At 41.2% G+C, this 18,011-nt stretch overlaps 1 protein-coding gene across 3 annotated transcripts in view; it reads right to left on the minus strand.

Moving 5' to 3' along the window:
* The window catches only part of NISCH (nischarin), a 63,014-nt gene that overhangs the window by 10,418 nt on the left and 34,585 nt on the right, over positions 1–18,011 (minus strand). The window contains exons 13-20 of one of the 3 annotated variants that reach the window (XM_015420867.1): positions 17,127–17,235; positions 12,160–12,278; positions 9,578–9,633; positions 7,443–8,768; positions 6,793–6,967; positions 5,934–6,087; positions 3,400–3,528; positions 2,175–2,336 (exon numbers count right to left, since the gene is read on the minus strand). In XM_015420867.1, coding sequence (XP_015276353.1) covers positions 2,175–2,336; positions 3,400–3,528; positions 5,934–6,087; positions 6,793–6,967; positions 7,443–8,768; positions 9,578–9,633; positions 12,160–12,278; positions 17,127–17,235 — 2,230 coding nt within the window. Of the gene's footprint in view, positions 1–2,174; positions 2,337–3,399; positions 3,529–5,933; positions 6,088–6,792; positions 6,968–7,442; positions 8,769–9,577; positions 9,634–12,159; positions 12,279–17,118; positions 17,260–18,011 lie in introns of those variants that run through there. The other 2 variants (XM_015420868.1, XM_015420870.1) reach the window with 2 other exon arrangements.

The raw sequence follows: 18,011 nt of genomic DNA on the forward strand, positions 1-18,011 counted from the left end.
CACGGTGCTAGCCCAATCCAACTGTTTGAGTTTCTTCAAGGTTTCCTCGAGCTGGGAGGGCAACAGCTCTTCAGTAGGTGAGGAAATCGGAACTCCCAATGTCTTGAGTTTACCCGCCAGAAGGGACAACCAAGGGTTGGATGTCGTGTCCTTTAGGATGAGACGAAGAAAACCGGCCTGGGGGTGATGACTTGGGTCAGATAGCTTAAATCTCAACTTGAATGCCCTTTTCCAAGCACGTGCTTCGAGCGAAGATTGAACCAATTCCATACGAAGGACAGTCCCAGCAACACACCGTGGAGTTCCAGTAATTCTCCTAAGGAAGGCGTTTAACTGGGAATCCAATTTCTCGTCCACGCCAGCAATCCAGATTTCTGCGCCATATAAAATTTGGGAGACCACCTTCGCATTATACACCTCGATGGCAGGGGGAATCCGCTTAGCCCCCTTTGTACGGAAGAATCTTTCAACCAGTGCCGTGGCAAGTCTAGATGACTTTTTGACGTACGTCAGATGAGCGGACCAGGATAGATTATAACTAAAGACAATACCAATATATGGGAAAGAGGAAACCCATTCTAGTTGACCATCCCCAACTTTAAAATATAGAGGACCTCTTCTTCTCGTAGCAGAGAAGCGAAGAACCTTCTTGGGTAATTAAGATAAGTTTTTAGAACTCGCTAGCTCCTCCCAGTGGCTGGCCTGTGTAAGTGTAGTCCCATGTGGGACTGCACAGAAGCCACGCTGATGAACAGTAAGTTCGACACTGGGCAGTAGCTGGTCAGAACCATTGGGTTCAATGATGACTTTTTCAAGAGCGGGCTGACTACTGCCTCCTTTAAAGCCACTGGAAAAGTCCCAGTAGAAAGGGACAAGTTGATGATTTCTTCCAGAGGGGCCCAAATGCTCTCCCCACAAGATTTCACTAGCCAGAAAGGGCATGGGTCAAGGAGGCAGGTAGTAGGCCTCACTGCTGCCAGGATCCTGTCAATTTCCTCCCGGGTGAGTCGAATGAAGTTGTCCAGTAGTGGACCAGAAGATGGACAAGGGGTTTCTAGTTCCTTTACTGTCTCAATTGTGGCCGGGAAGTCCTGGTGGAGTGTCATGACCTTATCAGTGAAATAACTCAAATGCCTTGCAGCCAATAGCCAATTTCCTACTATTTGGTCTGCCCTAAGGCAGAGTCATAATAGACCAAATCACTCTAAATAATTGGGCTGGGCGCGAGCTTGCAGACACAATGGAGGCTGCGTAGAAATCCTTCTTTGTGGCCTTCACTGCCATCTCATAGGCTTTCATAAGCGTCCTATAAGATGTTCGTGAAACTTCATAATGAGCACGCCGCCACCTACACTCTAGCCGTCTTAGCTCCCACATCATCCTCCACAGTTCCGTGGTATACCATGGTCCTGCTTTGGTGCGGGGGGGCAATCTCGTCGATGGCTTCAGACAGCCAGTTATCCCAGTCTTCCACCAGCTCATCTAACAAGACTCCAGGGGGCATTGGATCCCGCAGAGCTTCCTGAAGCAAATTAGGGTCTGTTTGACTCTGCGGGCGAGCATAAATGCACTCGCCACCTAAACACAGGGGGCATGGTATGCTCAGCCGGACCTTCAGAGCAAAGTGGTCAGACTTCCTGTAGCAGTCCCAGAGGAAGCAAAATACATGTGGAGGGGGGGGGGGACTCAAAGCAATAGGGAAAAACGAGGGACAAAAATGACAGTGCATAAGTGGCCCTTGTAATTGGGGAAGATGGAAAAAGAAGAATTTGAGAACTCCCTGCTTCTCTCAGGCTACCCATACAGTCAAGAGATTCTCTTTTGCTTCTGCAAGAAAAGCAGAAGGAAATCTCCCTAATCCTTGCTGAATCTCAGAAAAGACAGCAGCGTGCAATAGATTCCCAATCTGCTGCTCAGAACAAGATATGGGTGATTCCCTGAACTTCTGCTTATGGAAAACTGCAGATAAATCTTAGGGGTCTTTTTTGACTTCCCAAGATCCTGAACAGGAGCACTCCTTATCTACCTGAGATGACAATACACTAAATGTCCCCCCCTCCTTATGACAGAATCTTAAAAAGAAAAATATTCCATGTGCATATGAACATTCTCCTAAACAGTATGGCAAAGGGCATCAGTTACTCCTATTATGACATTATTTGGAATCATTTTACCTGTATTTTTCCCCCCGAATTCGGAATAGAAGTCCTTATCCACTGGCTCTGGAGATGGTGTCCTTGCAAGTAATGAGAGCACTGCCATGAGGTGCTGAATAAAGGCGTGAGTACTGTAACTGTCTCTGGTTAGGCAAGTTAGTATATGCTCTGCTGAATGTCCTAAAGCGGAAACAAGAGCCCAAAAAGCTGAAATTTTCTATTAACACCTTTATTGTGATTTTTCAGGCAATACCTATTTCCTACTATTCTTTTGGAAATTTCTGATGCACTGGTTACTTGCTTCTGTCATCTGCACTGTCCTTGTCACTAGTGCTTTTTTCTGCTGACAGTCTCTATGTGTGTCACATCATTCACGGAGACAAGTATTTTATTAGTGGCGTTTTCTTGCTTGTTCTTCTAAATATATTACTAAGCCACCTCCACTGATTGTTGCACACCACTGCTGAGGGCAAAATGTTTCCAACAGTCTAACATAATGAAGTTAGAAACTTTTAAAAATACATCAAGGTCAAGCTTATGTGTAATACTTTCTGTATCTACACAGCAGCATTCTGGAGACAGATTGTAAAGGAGTGCCCAGGCATTCACGGGGCTGTCTTCAATCCTGTCCATGGGGTATTTCCGGTCATCCCCCTACTTTTCTGTTATTTACTGCAGGAATGGTCAGAGAAATACCCTTAAAAAGTGTTGTGAAAAACACTATAAAATCTTTGGCTCGCTTACAATTCTGAAAACAACAGTCATGAAGCTTGACTTAAAGGACATTGCAGTTCCTGTTACATGACCTCCATCGTACATCAGGTTGTAAATGGAGAAAGCTGAAGGAGGAAAACTGTAATTAATTAAAAAAATGTTCTTTTGTTTAGTTTTTATACTTTCCACTCTGGAACTCAATGCTTGAGCTGAAAGAAATCATGAAAAGCCTTCCCAGTAAGAGCACAAGATAATCAAAACATGTTGAAAAACAAACACCCTTTTAGCTATGTTTAGTAAAAACAATAAAGCATAAAATGTGGTTAATCATGATGACAGACTGAACAGTATCAGTACTGAAGCTTAACTGTGGCAGCAGTATAAGGATAATTTATTATTTACACAAAGCTATCAATATACACAATAAAGTTTACATTTTACACAAAAGAGAAAGAAGCATGCAACTTAAATTCTGATAGATGAGAGAACAAAGGGAAGAGAAAAGCAAGGCTAACACATATTTACTTACCAGTAAGTCGAAAATACTGATCAAAAAGGCCAATGTTTACAGAGTGCAGATCGTTCAATTTTATAACTAAGCAACAAGAAAGATGGAAAGAGCTGAATTTATGTTCCAATGGACCCTTGTTCCAAAAATCTATTGAACAGAGAACATATAGTGATTAGTAACTTTATGTAAATATACTTTAAGGTTTCACGAGAATTACTATTACATTTCATAACTTTACTTGAAATGTGCTCCTTATAAGAACACAATTACTTTGGAAAATCTGTACTCCCATGTTTGCTTAAGGCCAAGCTATGTGAATGGATCTCCTAACCAATGTTCCCTCTAAGCTGAGTTAGTGTGAGCTAGCTCACACTAACTCAGCTTAGAGGGAACACTGCTCCTAACATTCTTTTAAAAGCAGCTGGGAAAGAAGAGATTTGGATCAGAGCCATGGTATCAGGAAAACAGAGTTAACTCCCCCCTGCACTGCTTGCCAAGAAAAATCGCTCCTCTACCTGCAAGAGCTACTACTAGCCTCGGTTGGGGAAAAAAGACTGGTACAACAGGGGAGCTGTCTTTTTTCTTATTAGTGCTTATAACAGCTCTCAAGTTTGGAAGGCAATTTCTCTCAGGAAAATGGCATGTGGCACAGATGTCTTAAACTTCCACCAGGATCACAGCCCCACCCCCAATGGCTGCTTTGGTTAAGAAAATCATCGATGTGACTGGCAGTCTGACTCTTAAACCACACACGTGTATGCATGCATGTCAGATAAGTGAGAGGGAGAGAGCATCAGTGGACAGCAAGGGTGCTTTTCCTACCTACTGATTTACTACTGATTCATTCTTTCCCCCCCTTTTGAAGCCATCCTTACACCCACCCCTTTTCAGCCTTGGAGCCTGATAGGCAAAAATGTGTGAAACACATCACTGGAGGGACTACAATGGAGAACTGGTGAGGGAAGGGTTAACAATCCCACTCCTGTTTGTTTTTTCTCTCCTACAAATACTCCCCCCATCTTCACATTAGTATTGTGAGGAAAATGTTTGGGAACCAACCCCTGTGATTTGCTTGTACTGTGTAGTTCTGCCCCAAACTTTTAACTCTGAAAAGGGTAAATCTCCACTCCTTCCTCCTTCTGTCTTCTGCATTCAGCACTATTTCTAAACTGTTTCTGTGCTTCTGCAGAATTGCAGTTTATGCAAACTCCTGACTAAGTCTTCCTGCCAAAATATAGCATCAGATTCACTCCATCATACAATCAAGGCAGGAACTGCAGATTCTAAAGCTGGGAAAGTTGATCAACCCCTGTTCTAATCCCAAGCATCCTTATCAATCCTGTTTACAGACATTGTCAGAAACCAGGAATTCACAGATATACAAATTCCACTAGGAGAAACACCATAAGAAATTGCCAAAATATAAACTGTTGAAGGAAACGCATCTTTTAAGTATCTAGAACGGATGTCTTTGCAAAGGCTGTTTGGAAAATGTTATGACTGTGTAGACCAGGCTTGTAGTGCCCACAGGGCCCGCCCCCCCACGGTTTTTATGGCCCCCCTCCAATCCTCAGCTCCCTCTTCCCCCCGCCTACTGCTGCTCCCTCAAAAAACAACAACAAAAAAACAACAAAAAAACCCCAAAACCCAAGTGCCGAGCCAAGGTTTCTGGCTGGCTCTCGTGCTCCCTCCTCCTCCTCCTCCAGCGGCGGTGCTGCTGGCGGCCCCTCGCTGGGGCCCTGAAACTCTTGCTGGCTTTTTTCAGGCGCTGCAGCTGGACTCGAATCCAACGATCCAGCCGTGGAATTCAAACCCCCACCCCTAGAAATGGACCGTCAGGTTCCCCTCCCGTGCGCGCTTCCTCCTTGGGGTTTACTTCCCGAGTAAGCCCGCCGGGGTGTCGCCGTGCTCCCAAGTCCAGCCCCCCCAGTGCTCCGGCCGCCCCCCCTCCGGATGCCCCACGACGGAGCCGGCTCCCCTTGGCAGGTCTCCCCTGCGGACAGCCGCTGGACGGGGATGACCCCCTGCCCTCCTCTCCGGCCGGCGGAGCTCCTTGACTGGAGGAAGGGGAAGGGTTTCACTTCTGCCTGGCTGCAGGAACTGCAAGCCCCCCCCACTCACACACACACACACACCTGGCCCTTTGCGCAATGAGGACCAGGTGAGCAGCCCCCCCGTCCTCCAAGCGTGCAGGGCGTGTGGGCCGGGGTTGGGAGTATCTTTCCAGGTGACAGCTTAATTTAATTAACTTTGATTGGCTGGTGGGGGCCCCCCGGCTCCCTCCTCAAAAACTCCTCCTATCGTTCAACTGATTACATGGACTTTACATCTTATCTTCTAAGGTGGAAACATTGTATCTTATGCTTTATTAGAGTTATAGCATGCACTTAATTTTGTTGTTCTGACACCACCAACTTTATATTTGTTAAATACAGTTTATATTTTGGCTATTTCTGATGGTATTTCTCCTTGTGGAATTTGTATATCTGGGACCTCTGTGATGCTAGTTTTTCCCGTTTTTGGATAAACCAGGAATTGGCTGATTTTCTTACCCAAATGATGCTCATTGGAATGAATCACATTATCATCCAACAGAAAGTAAATAGCTTTAGTTGAGAGTAGTACACAAGCTGTGACTTCCACATCAGGAACTTTGTAAAGCAAAACAGATGACCACATGAGATGTCTCAGCTCTTCATTCTCCACCTATAATATTGGCAATACAAATCAGTCAACTGTTCTAGTACAGCTGCATGTGCAGATTTTGTTAAGAAGTATCTAAGGAGACAAGGCCAAGCACGTGCCTTCTTTATGCCTGTGGCTTGGATTGTGTTGGTGATTACTACAAGGTAATCTCCTCATACTAATTTTAATTGTTTCAAAAATCCCAGTTTCAGTCTTTTCAAGTAACCAGAGCATTTTGCACTAAGGGCCTATGAATTATAATGTTTCTATAATTGATCAGGCTTAAGCCTGTTTATAATAATGATTAATCAGTTGCTGGTAGCACTTATGGGGTGAAGTTCCTTCCAAATATAACTTGTAAATATAGATTCTGGTGGGTAGTCATGTTGGTCTGAAGCCACAGAACTGTGTGCAGAACAAAGCAGGAGAAGTGTGCATACACACAAAAGCTTATACCCAGAATAAAATTTTAAGACCAACAAAGGTGCCATTGGACTCAAATGTTGTTCAGCTTGTAAATATGAAATAAGTGGTAATATCAAACAATGAAGGTTTTGCTGTATTTAATTTCAACAGAATCTGCAAATATCAGCACTCTATCACACAAACAGACTTAATGCTACAACAAATGTTGCCAAAGGAGTTTTGGTGGGGTTTGTTCAACAGACTAATGGGGTTACTCTTCTTGAATCTCTGCCACCAGGAATTGTTTTTTGTATACAATACCTCAGCAATGCTGCAGTGGAAAAATTCCATAATGGCTTTCCCCTTTAGCCCAGCTATGTACTGAAGAGATGAAGAGACTGGAAGGTGCACAGGTATCTGGTTTTCTTCAGTAATCTTGTGCATCAGAAATTCAGATGGATAGAGAGATGAAAATGGCAAATGAGGCTTGGAAAAGCTAAAAAAGAAAAGAGATTTTTAAAAATTCTGTCAGTATGAAAACCAAATGCATGCCACAAAAACAGCATTTAATGTTTACACATCATTGAGCCTTTGTAGCAATGCCCAACTATACATCCTTCCCCATATCATCTTCTGGGCATGGAACAGCAGTCACCGTGGGTGTGGAGGGGGAGGTATTTGTGAATTTCCTGCACTGTGCAAGGGGTTGGACTAGGTGACCCTGGAGATCCCTTCCAACTCTATGATTCTATATGAATTATGCAGATTCTCCTCAGAATCTTACTTTGCTTTTCAGAACTTTTGGTTAAATTTTTAACAATAACTTACAGCATGCTGTAACTCACAGCAATCAAAGCCATCACACTGACAGTTTACATGAAATAGACTACTTGTATAAAGCTTTCACCTTTATGTTCAAGCACACATCCTCTTTCCCAGGTCATAACATATACTTTAAAAGCAGTCATCACCTTGCAGTCTGGCCAAGCCTCTTGGAGTCAGAGAGGGATTTTCTGACTGATTCTACATTGTTGGAAGCTTTGAAAATAATTATAGTCTTGATGTCTTGCAGAAGTGTCCTCAGAAGACTATAGACTCTTAGAAAATGGAATTTCTCATGAGGTAGGACAAATATGGCTGTGATGAATTTGTAGCCAATAAGTAATTCCAGCACATGCCCATCTGAAAATGAACCTTCCTGCTGCATAGAATGACTGGCAGGATGCAAAAGAACGGAAGCCAGTGGAATCCTGCTCAGGTTGAATACGCTCCGTGCATCCTTAGTCTCTCTGTATTCACCTGGCAATGCATTAAAGTCAACTTGCACTATATGCAGGTGCTGGGGTGTTAGAAATATCCAACAGGGATGGAACATACAGTGGCTCTCTTCAGCAGATATAGGAAACCCTGAATAAAGTGTAGAACCACCAACGTATTTAGGACAAGCTCTGTCACTACTGGCTATTTCTAGCTGACACGTGGCTTTCTGAGCATTGGCTTTATCATGACAGAAAAGATACACAGGGAAACAGCCTTTTATTTCTGTGTTTTCAGATGAAATGTGATAAAATCCCATCAGCTGGTAAACAAATTCTTGCAAACTTGCTTTGCCACAGTACAGTACAGAACTTGCTGAAGTGGGCACACAGCACTGAGAACACCACCTATGTAAACAGGAATAAAAATCTTGCAGATTCTGAGAATCTGAAACAACAAATAAGCAGGTGTCACTGTTCTTTAACTTCAGCATCAGACATATTTCTGGTATTAAAAAGCCAAATTCTGTAAGATCAGAATATGGAAAACACAGTGCTAGTTTCAAGGCAGAAAAAAGATGTTGGCAGTTTCCTTTGGAGTCTTGAGGAATCTCGAATACAGCTACCACACTATGGGTCAAAACCAAGCAGGAGGCAAACTGCCTGATTTCTTTATGAACCTGAATAGAAAAACTCCAGAGGACTTTGAGTATGTGATCCTGTTCGGTTTTTGTGCTGTCAGAAGCTGTTGCAACAATATCTGAAGAAGTGGTGAACTCTAATACATGGTCTCCTTCATGAAGTCCCATTTCAAAATAGCCGTCTTCAGAATCTGTAACTGTGGAATCACTCAGAAGGCTCCCTGTATTTTGAACTTCCACCATGAAAGGGTCTGCACTTTCCATAGCCTCTGCTATCAAGGCAGAGAGATGTTGCACAAAATCCTGATTTGTGGCAGTGTACGACATACAAGTGAAAGGTAGGATAACAGTATTAAAAGGGTCAGGCAAGGCATCAGGTTCTTCCTTGGACTGGTCCAAGCTTTAAACAGAATCAAATAAAGAAAGGAAGAAATCATATTAGTCCAATTTAAAAACAGTCACTCTATTTCTAAAATATACTGGTGCCACATTGCTTATCTATTATTACAGATATGCAGCATATTTAAGGTGATGGCCATTGTGACAGAAGCAAACATTTTAGTTGATTCACACATTCAGCACATTTGGAGAGCCTATACCCACCCCCCTGCATCTCTGCTCAGGTCCAGTTCCATGTTTGGGAGGATCCCGGGCAGAGAGTGCCTATGGGACCCCAATTGTTTACCACCAGAGCCCCCCTCACACCTTCCTTTCCACCCTGACACCTGCATGCCCCAAACCTCCCTGCACATCCTTCTCCCACCTGCAAGCCTGCACCACCTACACACCCTTGCTCTTACAGCACTGGCCAGTATATGTAGCCAGGGTTGCTTCTGCCATTCCCAACAGGAGTGCCACCACTGTGCACCAACAATACACCTTTCCTTAATGAGGTTGGGCAGCTGGGAACATGGGCACACACTGGTGGCAGGGGAGGTGTATGGGTGAGGGTCAGTGGCTGTGGACTGCATTAGAAGTCCTGGGTCCTGGCAGCTGCCCCACCTTGGCATATACTGATGCCAGCCTTGTCTTTGCATTCCCTATCTCCTTTTTCAAGAAACAATTCTAGCACACCCTGGTATATTTTTACTGAGGTATTAATATGGAACTGCTTGCTTTTCCACTTTTTTAGAAAAAGTCTCTGACCATTACAGATACATGTCATCGTTCAATAAGTAGACTGGTATCAAAGTGAAACCACTCTCTCACCACATGTGATGAGCATTCTCGTTTTCTTTAGAAATGTCCAATTCTGAAGCAGGTACCTTAGACAAAACAGACAACAGAACACTTATACCATAATATAAAAGGGCATATCTTAATTTCTATGGAATTACTGTGATCATAGGAACCTAATCAAAGAACAATGTTACTGTGGGATTTCTTAATAAATTTTAGTTCGTTGTACAGCCTGTCTGATATACTGTAGATCAGGGGTGTCAAACTCATTTGTTATGAGAGCCAGATCTGACATAAATGGGACTTTGTCGGGCTCGGCCATGTGTGTCATAAAATATAACACCAGGTAGTGGAGATATAAACTTTATAAAAGACACAAACACAATTAAAATATTATTTTTTTACTTAAAATACTAACATGCTTAAAACAGTAATACTCTTGCGATATTTTGCTTATTTAACAGTTTTTGATAACTGATACCTCCCAAATCTCTGCCCCCCCTTAAAAGATACCTACCTAAATTGGAAATGGGGGGGAATAGTGAGATTTGGCAATGCAATTTTAAAATAAAACATCAAGAAAAAGCACAAGGATCACAGCAGAAACTAAAAATTTAAACTAATAATACAAAATGCTCAAAGCCTAGGAAAACATGAAATGGCTGAGCACTGCAAGCCCCCCCCCCCCCCAGTTTATTTAGAGTGGCAGCGGCTCTCCAGGGTCTCATGATTTTTTACAGGGTGGTTTGAAATAATAATTTTGGTTGATGTACTAAAAGGAATGACAGAATTGCCAACTGGAAACAATAGGAGAGGCTTGAAGGGCAACTGGAGATAATGGGAGCCAAGAATGCCAATTGACTTGCATGGGCTCCACTGAAATACATTGCAACACAGAAAAAGTTGCAAAGAAAATATGGAATGGATTTTCCATTAAGGTCTCTGGGCCCAGACAGACTATTCTGGGACTGGAATGACAGCCCCCAGAGTGGAATGATGGTCCCTAGCAATAGAATCTGTGTTCTGGGACTGGAATGGCGGAGCACAGAGTGGAATGACAGCCCCTTAGAGTAACAGAAGTGTTCTGGGAATTGAATGAGGGCCCCCATTCCATTCCCAGAATGCTCCTGCTACTCCCAGGGGCTGTCATTCCATTCTGCGTCCTGTCATTCCAGTCCCAGAACACAGATTCTATTGCTAGGAACCATCATTCTACTGTGGGGGATGTCATTCCAGTCCCAGAGCACTGTGTCTGTTGCTGGAAACAGTCCCAGAGTAGTCTATCTGGGCCCAGAGACCATAATGAAAAATCCATTCACACTACCTCTTAATTTGTTCATCCCTGGTATTTTGATTTATTTATCCCTGGGAGACAACTGCCTAGCAGCAAGTAAAAGACTCAAGCCTACGATGATAATTTGACCTCACTTATCCCTGACAATGACAGTTTGCAGTGCTCCCACAACCCTAATAAGTCAATATCTATTTCTACTCCATCAATGGTATTAAGTCCAATTTTGCCAACCACCTATAAAGAAGACACACCGGAGGGGGAATCAATGGTTAAAGGCAGAACATCTCACAGGAGTCTCTTATTATACAAAGCAAGAACCAAAGCATCTCTATCAGTGATGCTAACAATAAAGATACTAACTCCTGTAAAAAGAAGAACTTCCAGGGTTTGACACTGACACCTTTAAAAGGAACTTGAAAGACGTTTTTGAAACTTTTAGAACTTCCTTGGCCTGTAAACAACTCTGAAATTACTATCTTCAATGGTGGAAAACAGATTTTTTTGAAGGCTGTTTAATTACATTTTAGCTCCAAAAGTACACTGATTTTCTGGGTTTAGTAGGGCGGCATATGGCTACTATACCAACAAGGAAATAATAGCTATTAGAAAAATTTAGAGGTTATAATTTGATATTATTATGACTAATATTATTTGTAACTGTTTTAGTTTTTTTATAGCTCTCTCCTCTCTATGTGGTCTGTGAAAGAGGATTGTGATATTTTATTGAGAATTTCAGCTGCTCTAAAAGTATTACATTATCATTGCCGATTTCACAATTGATGCAATAATAGATAATAATTTTATATATTTAAGATGGTAATAGATCTCAATTTGCCTGCCCATTCCGTGTTTTCTCTGCAACTTTTTTTGTGCTGCAATGTATTTATTTCAATAGAGCCCAGAGGAGCTTGAGCAAGCTGGAAGTTTGGCAGCCCTGAGCTCAGAAGGGTAAGGACAGGCAAGAGAGGGTGATGACCGGGGGGGGGGGGTGGGAAGAGAGCCATGGGCTGGATTAAAGCCCTGTCCAGGCCCGCAGGCCGTAGGTTTGACACTCTTGCTGTAAAATTTAGATGTTAAATGTCTTTTTCTGCATGCATCAGAATTCTCAGTAAGCATCCCAAAGCCAAGCACAACCTATAGTACAATCCCAAGCAGAGTTATACCCTTCTAAATCCATTTAAAGCAATGGGCTTAGAAGGTGTAATTCTATTTAGGATTCACTAATAGAGTACAAGTGAATAAATGATGTAAATGTTGAGAAACCCCATTCACAGAAAAAGGGTCACAACTATATTCAATTGAAGAAAAATGCCATTACCTGACTTCTGCTTCCTGCTTCTGGTGTTTCAGAGCATCTTTGGGTAACTGTATGGCTTTTAGGAGTCAAACTACTTGATGAAAAACTGCTGGCTAGGGCTGTTTTTCTGCAAGTTATTCCTACAACAGATAGACAGAGCTCTTCAATAACATGGGTGTGAAATCAAGCAAAACTGACTTCAAAATATGCTACACATATTTTATGTATAAATTTATGTCATGCCTTACCCTACGCTTGAGACAGTTCATGCCTAGTCTACACATGAGATGGGAGAATGGGGTGTGCCACTTCAAATTGCAGATCAAGAAGTCATATTTTTAAAGCTCTTTGCAAATAAACTATTAGTATTTTTGGCAGAAAGGTTCTGGCCTGCCCCTTTCATTCTAGCTTGCCCTTCCTTTGCATGTTATACTGACTTTCCACTTACAAATTATTAATGGACAGGCATGGCGGCTCTGTTCACTTCCCTCCCTCAGAGGAAAAGTTTTCCTCCGTTTCCCTTTCCCTTTACTGACTGAGCCACCTTAGTAATGTGTTATCTTCTCTGCTGAAGAATTCTGGCTGTCCCAATACAATATTTTGGCTGTTGGCTCAGCCCAGGAACCTGAGGGAAGGATCAGGAGCCCACTTTCATTTATACAACTTAAATGGCACTCAAGGCATTTTGAAATTCAAAAATAACAAAATATTTTATTCAACATAGAGGGGAAAGGTCAGGTGAAATCAGGGGTAAAATTTCTGAGGTAACTCAATATAGATAACTAAAATCAGTACACATGCAGACTTTAGTTCTTATGTTTCCAGCTAATGAGAGTTTCTTAAGCTTTTCACAGTGACTTAAATCTTTATGTTTAGAGGCTTTTGTTCCAGAGTTTTCCCCAAACACTTCAGTACACTTTCTTTGAGTATTCTCTGACTCTTTTGGTTTCCAGAACGCTGGTACACTCTCTTCTCTTGAGTACTCATCTTGCATTTTTAACTGACTCTTAAGGTCCCTACAGGCAGTTTCTAACCACACCAGACCAGGGATCTCTGCACCCTTCAGAGCTAACTCCCTGTTTGACTGGGTAGGGAATTTTCTCTCTCTCTAGAAGCTCTATCTTCTGTCCTTGGCCTGAATAGGAGTTTTTGCCTACTTCCCAAACTTTCTTGCCAACTTTCTCCCCGTTCTCCTGTCTGTGTTAAACCGCTCTCAGTTAGGGCTGATAAACAATCAGTACTCGACTCTTCTCAACTAGGGCTGAAATCAGATTGCACTCTGTCAAGGCAGAAATCTGACTATCCCCTCAGGATTCAGCTCTCAAGTCTTTCTCTGCTCAGCTGATGCTAACCAATCAGATTGCTTGGAGCAGCCTGTCATTCAAGGCTCTCTGTTTCTGTGAAGAATTACCTCTTCACAGTCCTTCAGCTGTTTGTACAGCACTTCTAAGCTTTTAAAAAGGGCAGTCCATCACAACAGGTAGCTCTGAAAAAAAAATGCAGTTCCTCACCTGCTGAGTCCATTCTACCACCTTGTTATCATCTCACTCAGCCGCATACCCCAGATTTCAGAGATACTTAATATGCATAAAATCTTATAGGTTTAATAATTAACGTTATCTATTAGACATATTAACACACTGATTACTTAGGGATCCCAGAACTCTGATGTCCATCCCTCCCAGGCTGCCCATGTTCCATGGAAACAAATGATCTGCATGCACAAGTAAATCTCCAGACTCCACTGAAACAAACAAGGCAGCCCATGTTCTCTGATTGTTCTCTATGCACCCTGAAATGTGTGTAGGATCTGGATTGGGATTATGAAGATTTTTCTAGACAGCATTCTTAACCAATTGAGGAATTTTGTGGTATTCAGTACACTGCCAACAAAAAAAATCTCAGGGTACATTTTCCCACATTCTCTCCACCTATGCTATGCATGAAACTGCACGTAGAGTTGCTTACCACCAATTTTCTCCTTTCTAGGCAGCCCTCCTGTAATTGGGAAGCTGCATGTACAGGAGTGAGCCATGTGCCCAATGACATGCATAAGGAACCAGTAGGATTGGCTTCCTGATCTTTAAAAATACACAAACTCTATAGTTTGTGGTTCTCCAACTCTGTAAAGCTGAAATCTCCCTAAATTCTGACTCCTTAAAACACAAATAAAAACCAGGTATCTAAGCATTCTTAGCTACCAAACCATGCAATTAAAGTACATGTAGCTGTATGATTGCATGAGGTAGTCCTTGATAACAGAACTGAGTAAAATCAATTGACAGCTCAATCCTAATACTTAGTCAGCCTAACAGATTTCAATGGCACTTGGTACTTTAGGATCACAGCAGAAAAGTACCATGCATCACTGCAAATACAATTCCACTTCACAGCTTCTTCTGTTTGGAATACTAACACATGCCAAGTAATTGCTTCAAAGCATTCAGAAGTGTACTGCAACATCACACTCTAATCATTGCTTTAACAGAAAAAAGAAACAACCCACTGAATTCTGGCAGTAGCAGAAGGTAAAAGTTATGAGGAAGCTGAAGCATTATTTGTACTTTTCTATTTCCTGTAAAAATATTTAAATCTAGTTTTTCCCATAAAAACAACTTTACCAGTGACATATGACATGGTTAATAATGAATGGAAACAGATGTTACTGTTAAAAACACCTTCAGTTGTCATAGCTTGGAAAATAAAATACCACAATGGACATTAATTTGTGGATGTTTCTAGAAAACAAGTCCAACAAGGCTTTACAAAATCAAAAAGATTCTAAAATTACTGATTTATGATCAAATGTCTTCTGATAATTTAAAAATCACAACTTTTTCATGTTCATTCTTATGTGGTCTTTCTACAAGGCACTACCCCTTTATAAAAAACCCTATACACATGTTCCTATAAAGCCATCTTGCCTACTCTCAAAATACATATTTACACAATCAGCTATAAACTGGTAATATGATTATAATTTTATATGATAAGACTTATATCTCCCTGAGATTCTTTTTTTAAAAGGAGGTTCACATGTGATTAAATCTTTTAGGGCAAGGTGATACCTCAAATTTTATATGGTGCACAGATCTGCCTCTATAAAGACTTCCATTTCCTGGAAGCACCTCAGTCCGATGCTGTGTTTCTAATGCCCTCTAATGGTGCCATTAGAAGAGCACAACTAGTAGCAAGTGGCATGCTTTTGGCTTAAATGAAACCTGAACCTTCTTGGATTAACTCCTTTAATTTTCCCAAATAATTTTCATTCAGACTGTGCAGAAGCAGTTGAGAAGAAATTACAATCTTATGGGCTTCCTCCTTCAGCTCTTTGGTTCTTGGGCACCAAAGAAACCATCAAACAAAGAATCGGGATATAGCCCTTCAAGTTGATAGTCTGGGTCAATTCTTATCTGGCGGTAGGAAATCATGGCCAAAATTGCAGTGAATTACCTCTATGGCTTAGAACATCCTAAATACCACAGAGCATCTTTCCAACTTTCTACCTTCAGCTCTGCTGCAAGGCAAGTATTTAGGTATCCCATATTGCCACCATTTGTATTTCTGCCAACTGAACACTGTTGAAACAGTTAAACACTTATTACTTCCTGTTAATTTTATAAGGATATTCATTGTCTGTACATTACTCCTATTTTATCCAGGTTTCCAGGCAGATCTGATAAATATTCCATATCCATTCTTCTTGCAAATTGCCTTAATGAAATTACTCTTAAGGTGGATAAATTTTGTGCTCATAGAAGAAGCAGATGCTTCAGTCTTCTTATTACTGAAATTAGTGTTCAACAAAGTTAAGAATTTTTATTTTTATATATGTTTTATTTGTGTTTAGCTTATGCTTTTATGTTGGTGTTGGCTGATCTTGAATCATAATAAATAAAATGAATTATTTATTTATTTATTTATTTACATGTGATTTCTATACCGCTCATGACCCCTAGTGGGTCTCAGAGCGGTTTACAAGTAGACTACGTCAGTAGTCGAATCCTACCTAGGGCAACAATTTTGTGCGGGGAGGGGTTTCAATCGAATTAAATAAGCATACCCTTTGGATAAGTCATATTGATGCTTGGAAAGAAATTTACAAAACCAATCACATTAAAAAGCAACAGCAGATAATTTGGGAGAAAATCTCATTTTTACTGGTACATGACAGAAAACACTGATAGTGAGAAGTAACAGGTTCATAATCAGCTATGCACTGTCTTGCACAAATAATCAGTAATGCACTATCAGAGTCCTTGCTTTCTTTCAAAGACAAAATACTGTTCAAATAGTCCTGAGATTTAGCAGAGTAAAGTGCTATATCTTGTACATTCCCAAATAAAGAGCACATATTCTGGAAATGTCCCTCTTCCTACAACAATCTTTTCAACATTCAAAGAAAAATAGTCCAATAGTCCAATTTTAACTCAAATTATTTTTATCTTCTTGCAATACTCTCTTCCACAATTAAAGCAATCTATAGAGCAATGCTCATTTTACTGATGCCTCACAGGCAAGTCTGTCATCAAGGGAGGTGCCATGGCTCACTGGTAGAGCATCTGTTTGGCATGCAGAAAGGCTCGGGTTCAATTCCCAGCATGCTCTGTTGAAAGGATCAGGTAACAGGTGATGTGTGAGACCTCTACCTGAGACCTAGAAAAGCTGTCAGTTTGGGTAGTCAATACTGACCTTGATGGACCACTGGTCACGTTCAGCGTAAGGCAGCTTGATGTGTTCTTGTGGTTTATTAAGGTGGAACTGACCACAGAATGTGAACTCTTTCGTTTACTATTTGTAAACGTATTACCAGATATCTGAACAGATATTACCAAAGAGCTGTGGGGTGATACAGAGAGCATTTGCCTTAACACTTCCACTCATGGTACCACCCCATTTTCTATGTACAGAAATTCATGTATATCAATGCAGCCTAGAAAGGCAGAACCAGGAGGCCCAGCCCAGCAGCATGATACATACATGATTACCTTGACTGGAGCTGACAGGATGAGGCAGAGAAGGAGAGGAAGAATGTACAGTAAGAGAAGAACAGTTTGATTTTGAACTGGCAGCAGAAAACTTGGAATCTTCAGTGATCTAAGAAAGAACAAAAAGGAAGGGCTAGAAACAAAGGTTACAAACATCCATTATCCAGAACAAAAACAACTAGCAAAAAAATTTTTTTTTGCGCACTCTCCGGTCAGGTTTCTGACACTATCTAGTGCCTTTTTGACTTCTTCAACTTCTTATCTAAAATGTTGATAATGCAGTATTACTAAGATCAAATTATCTTGCAAAATAAACTGTGGAATAAGGCACCAGATACTGTCAGAAACCTGACATGAGTATGCACAAGAGAATATGAATACAAGCAGATCATCTACGATATCCTTCAGCACAAACTCAACTTCAGAAACAAATGACATTGAGATAACTGGAATACAGAGACAATTCCAAAAAGGACCCTAAATATTATTTTCCAGGGGTGAATCAATGCACAAAGATTTCTTCATGTATTTCTAAGCTCCATCTCTCTTGAGAAAGTGCCCAACAATATGCAGCAGCAGCAGCAGCAACCAAGATTACGTAACTGGAAGAACATGTTGAATGACCACTTTTATGTAGATTTTATGATAAAATACAAATTACTCTAATCACATTGTAAAACTTCTAAAAATTTTAAAAATGTAACTTTAAAAAGATAACTGGTCACGAAGAAAGAAGGTTTGTGCACACATCAAGAAATTTACATCGTTTCTGAACATTCTCATGCTAGAAGAGTGTCCATCATTCAATAAAAGTGACAAGAAGGGGACCCATGGTCAATCACATAGGGAATCTCATTTCCTACCTCCTTGCATTATTTCCTCTTT

Source organism: Gekko japonicus, unplaced genomic scaffold, assembly GCF_001447785.1.
Source record: "Gekko japonicus isolate JY-2015 unplaced genomic scaffold, Gekko_japonicus_V1.1 scaffold2264, whole genome shotgun sequence".
NCBI lineage: Eukaryota > Metazoa > Chordata > Lepidosauria > Squamata > Gekkonidae > Gekko > Gekko japonicus.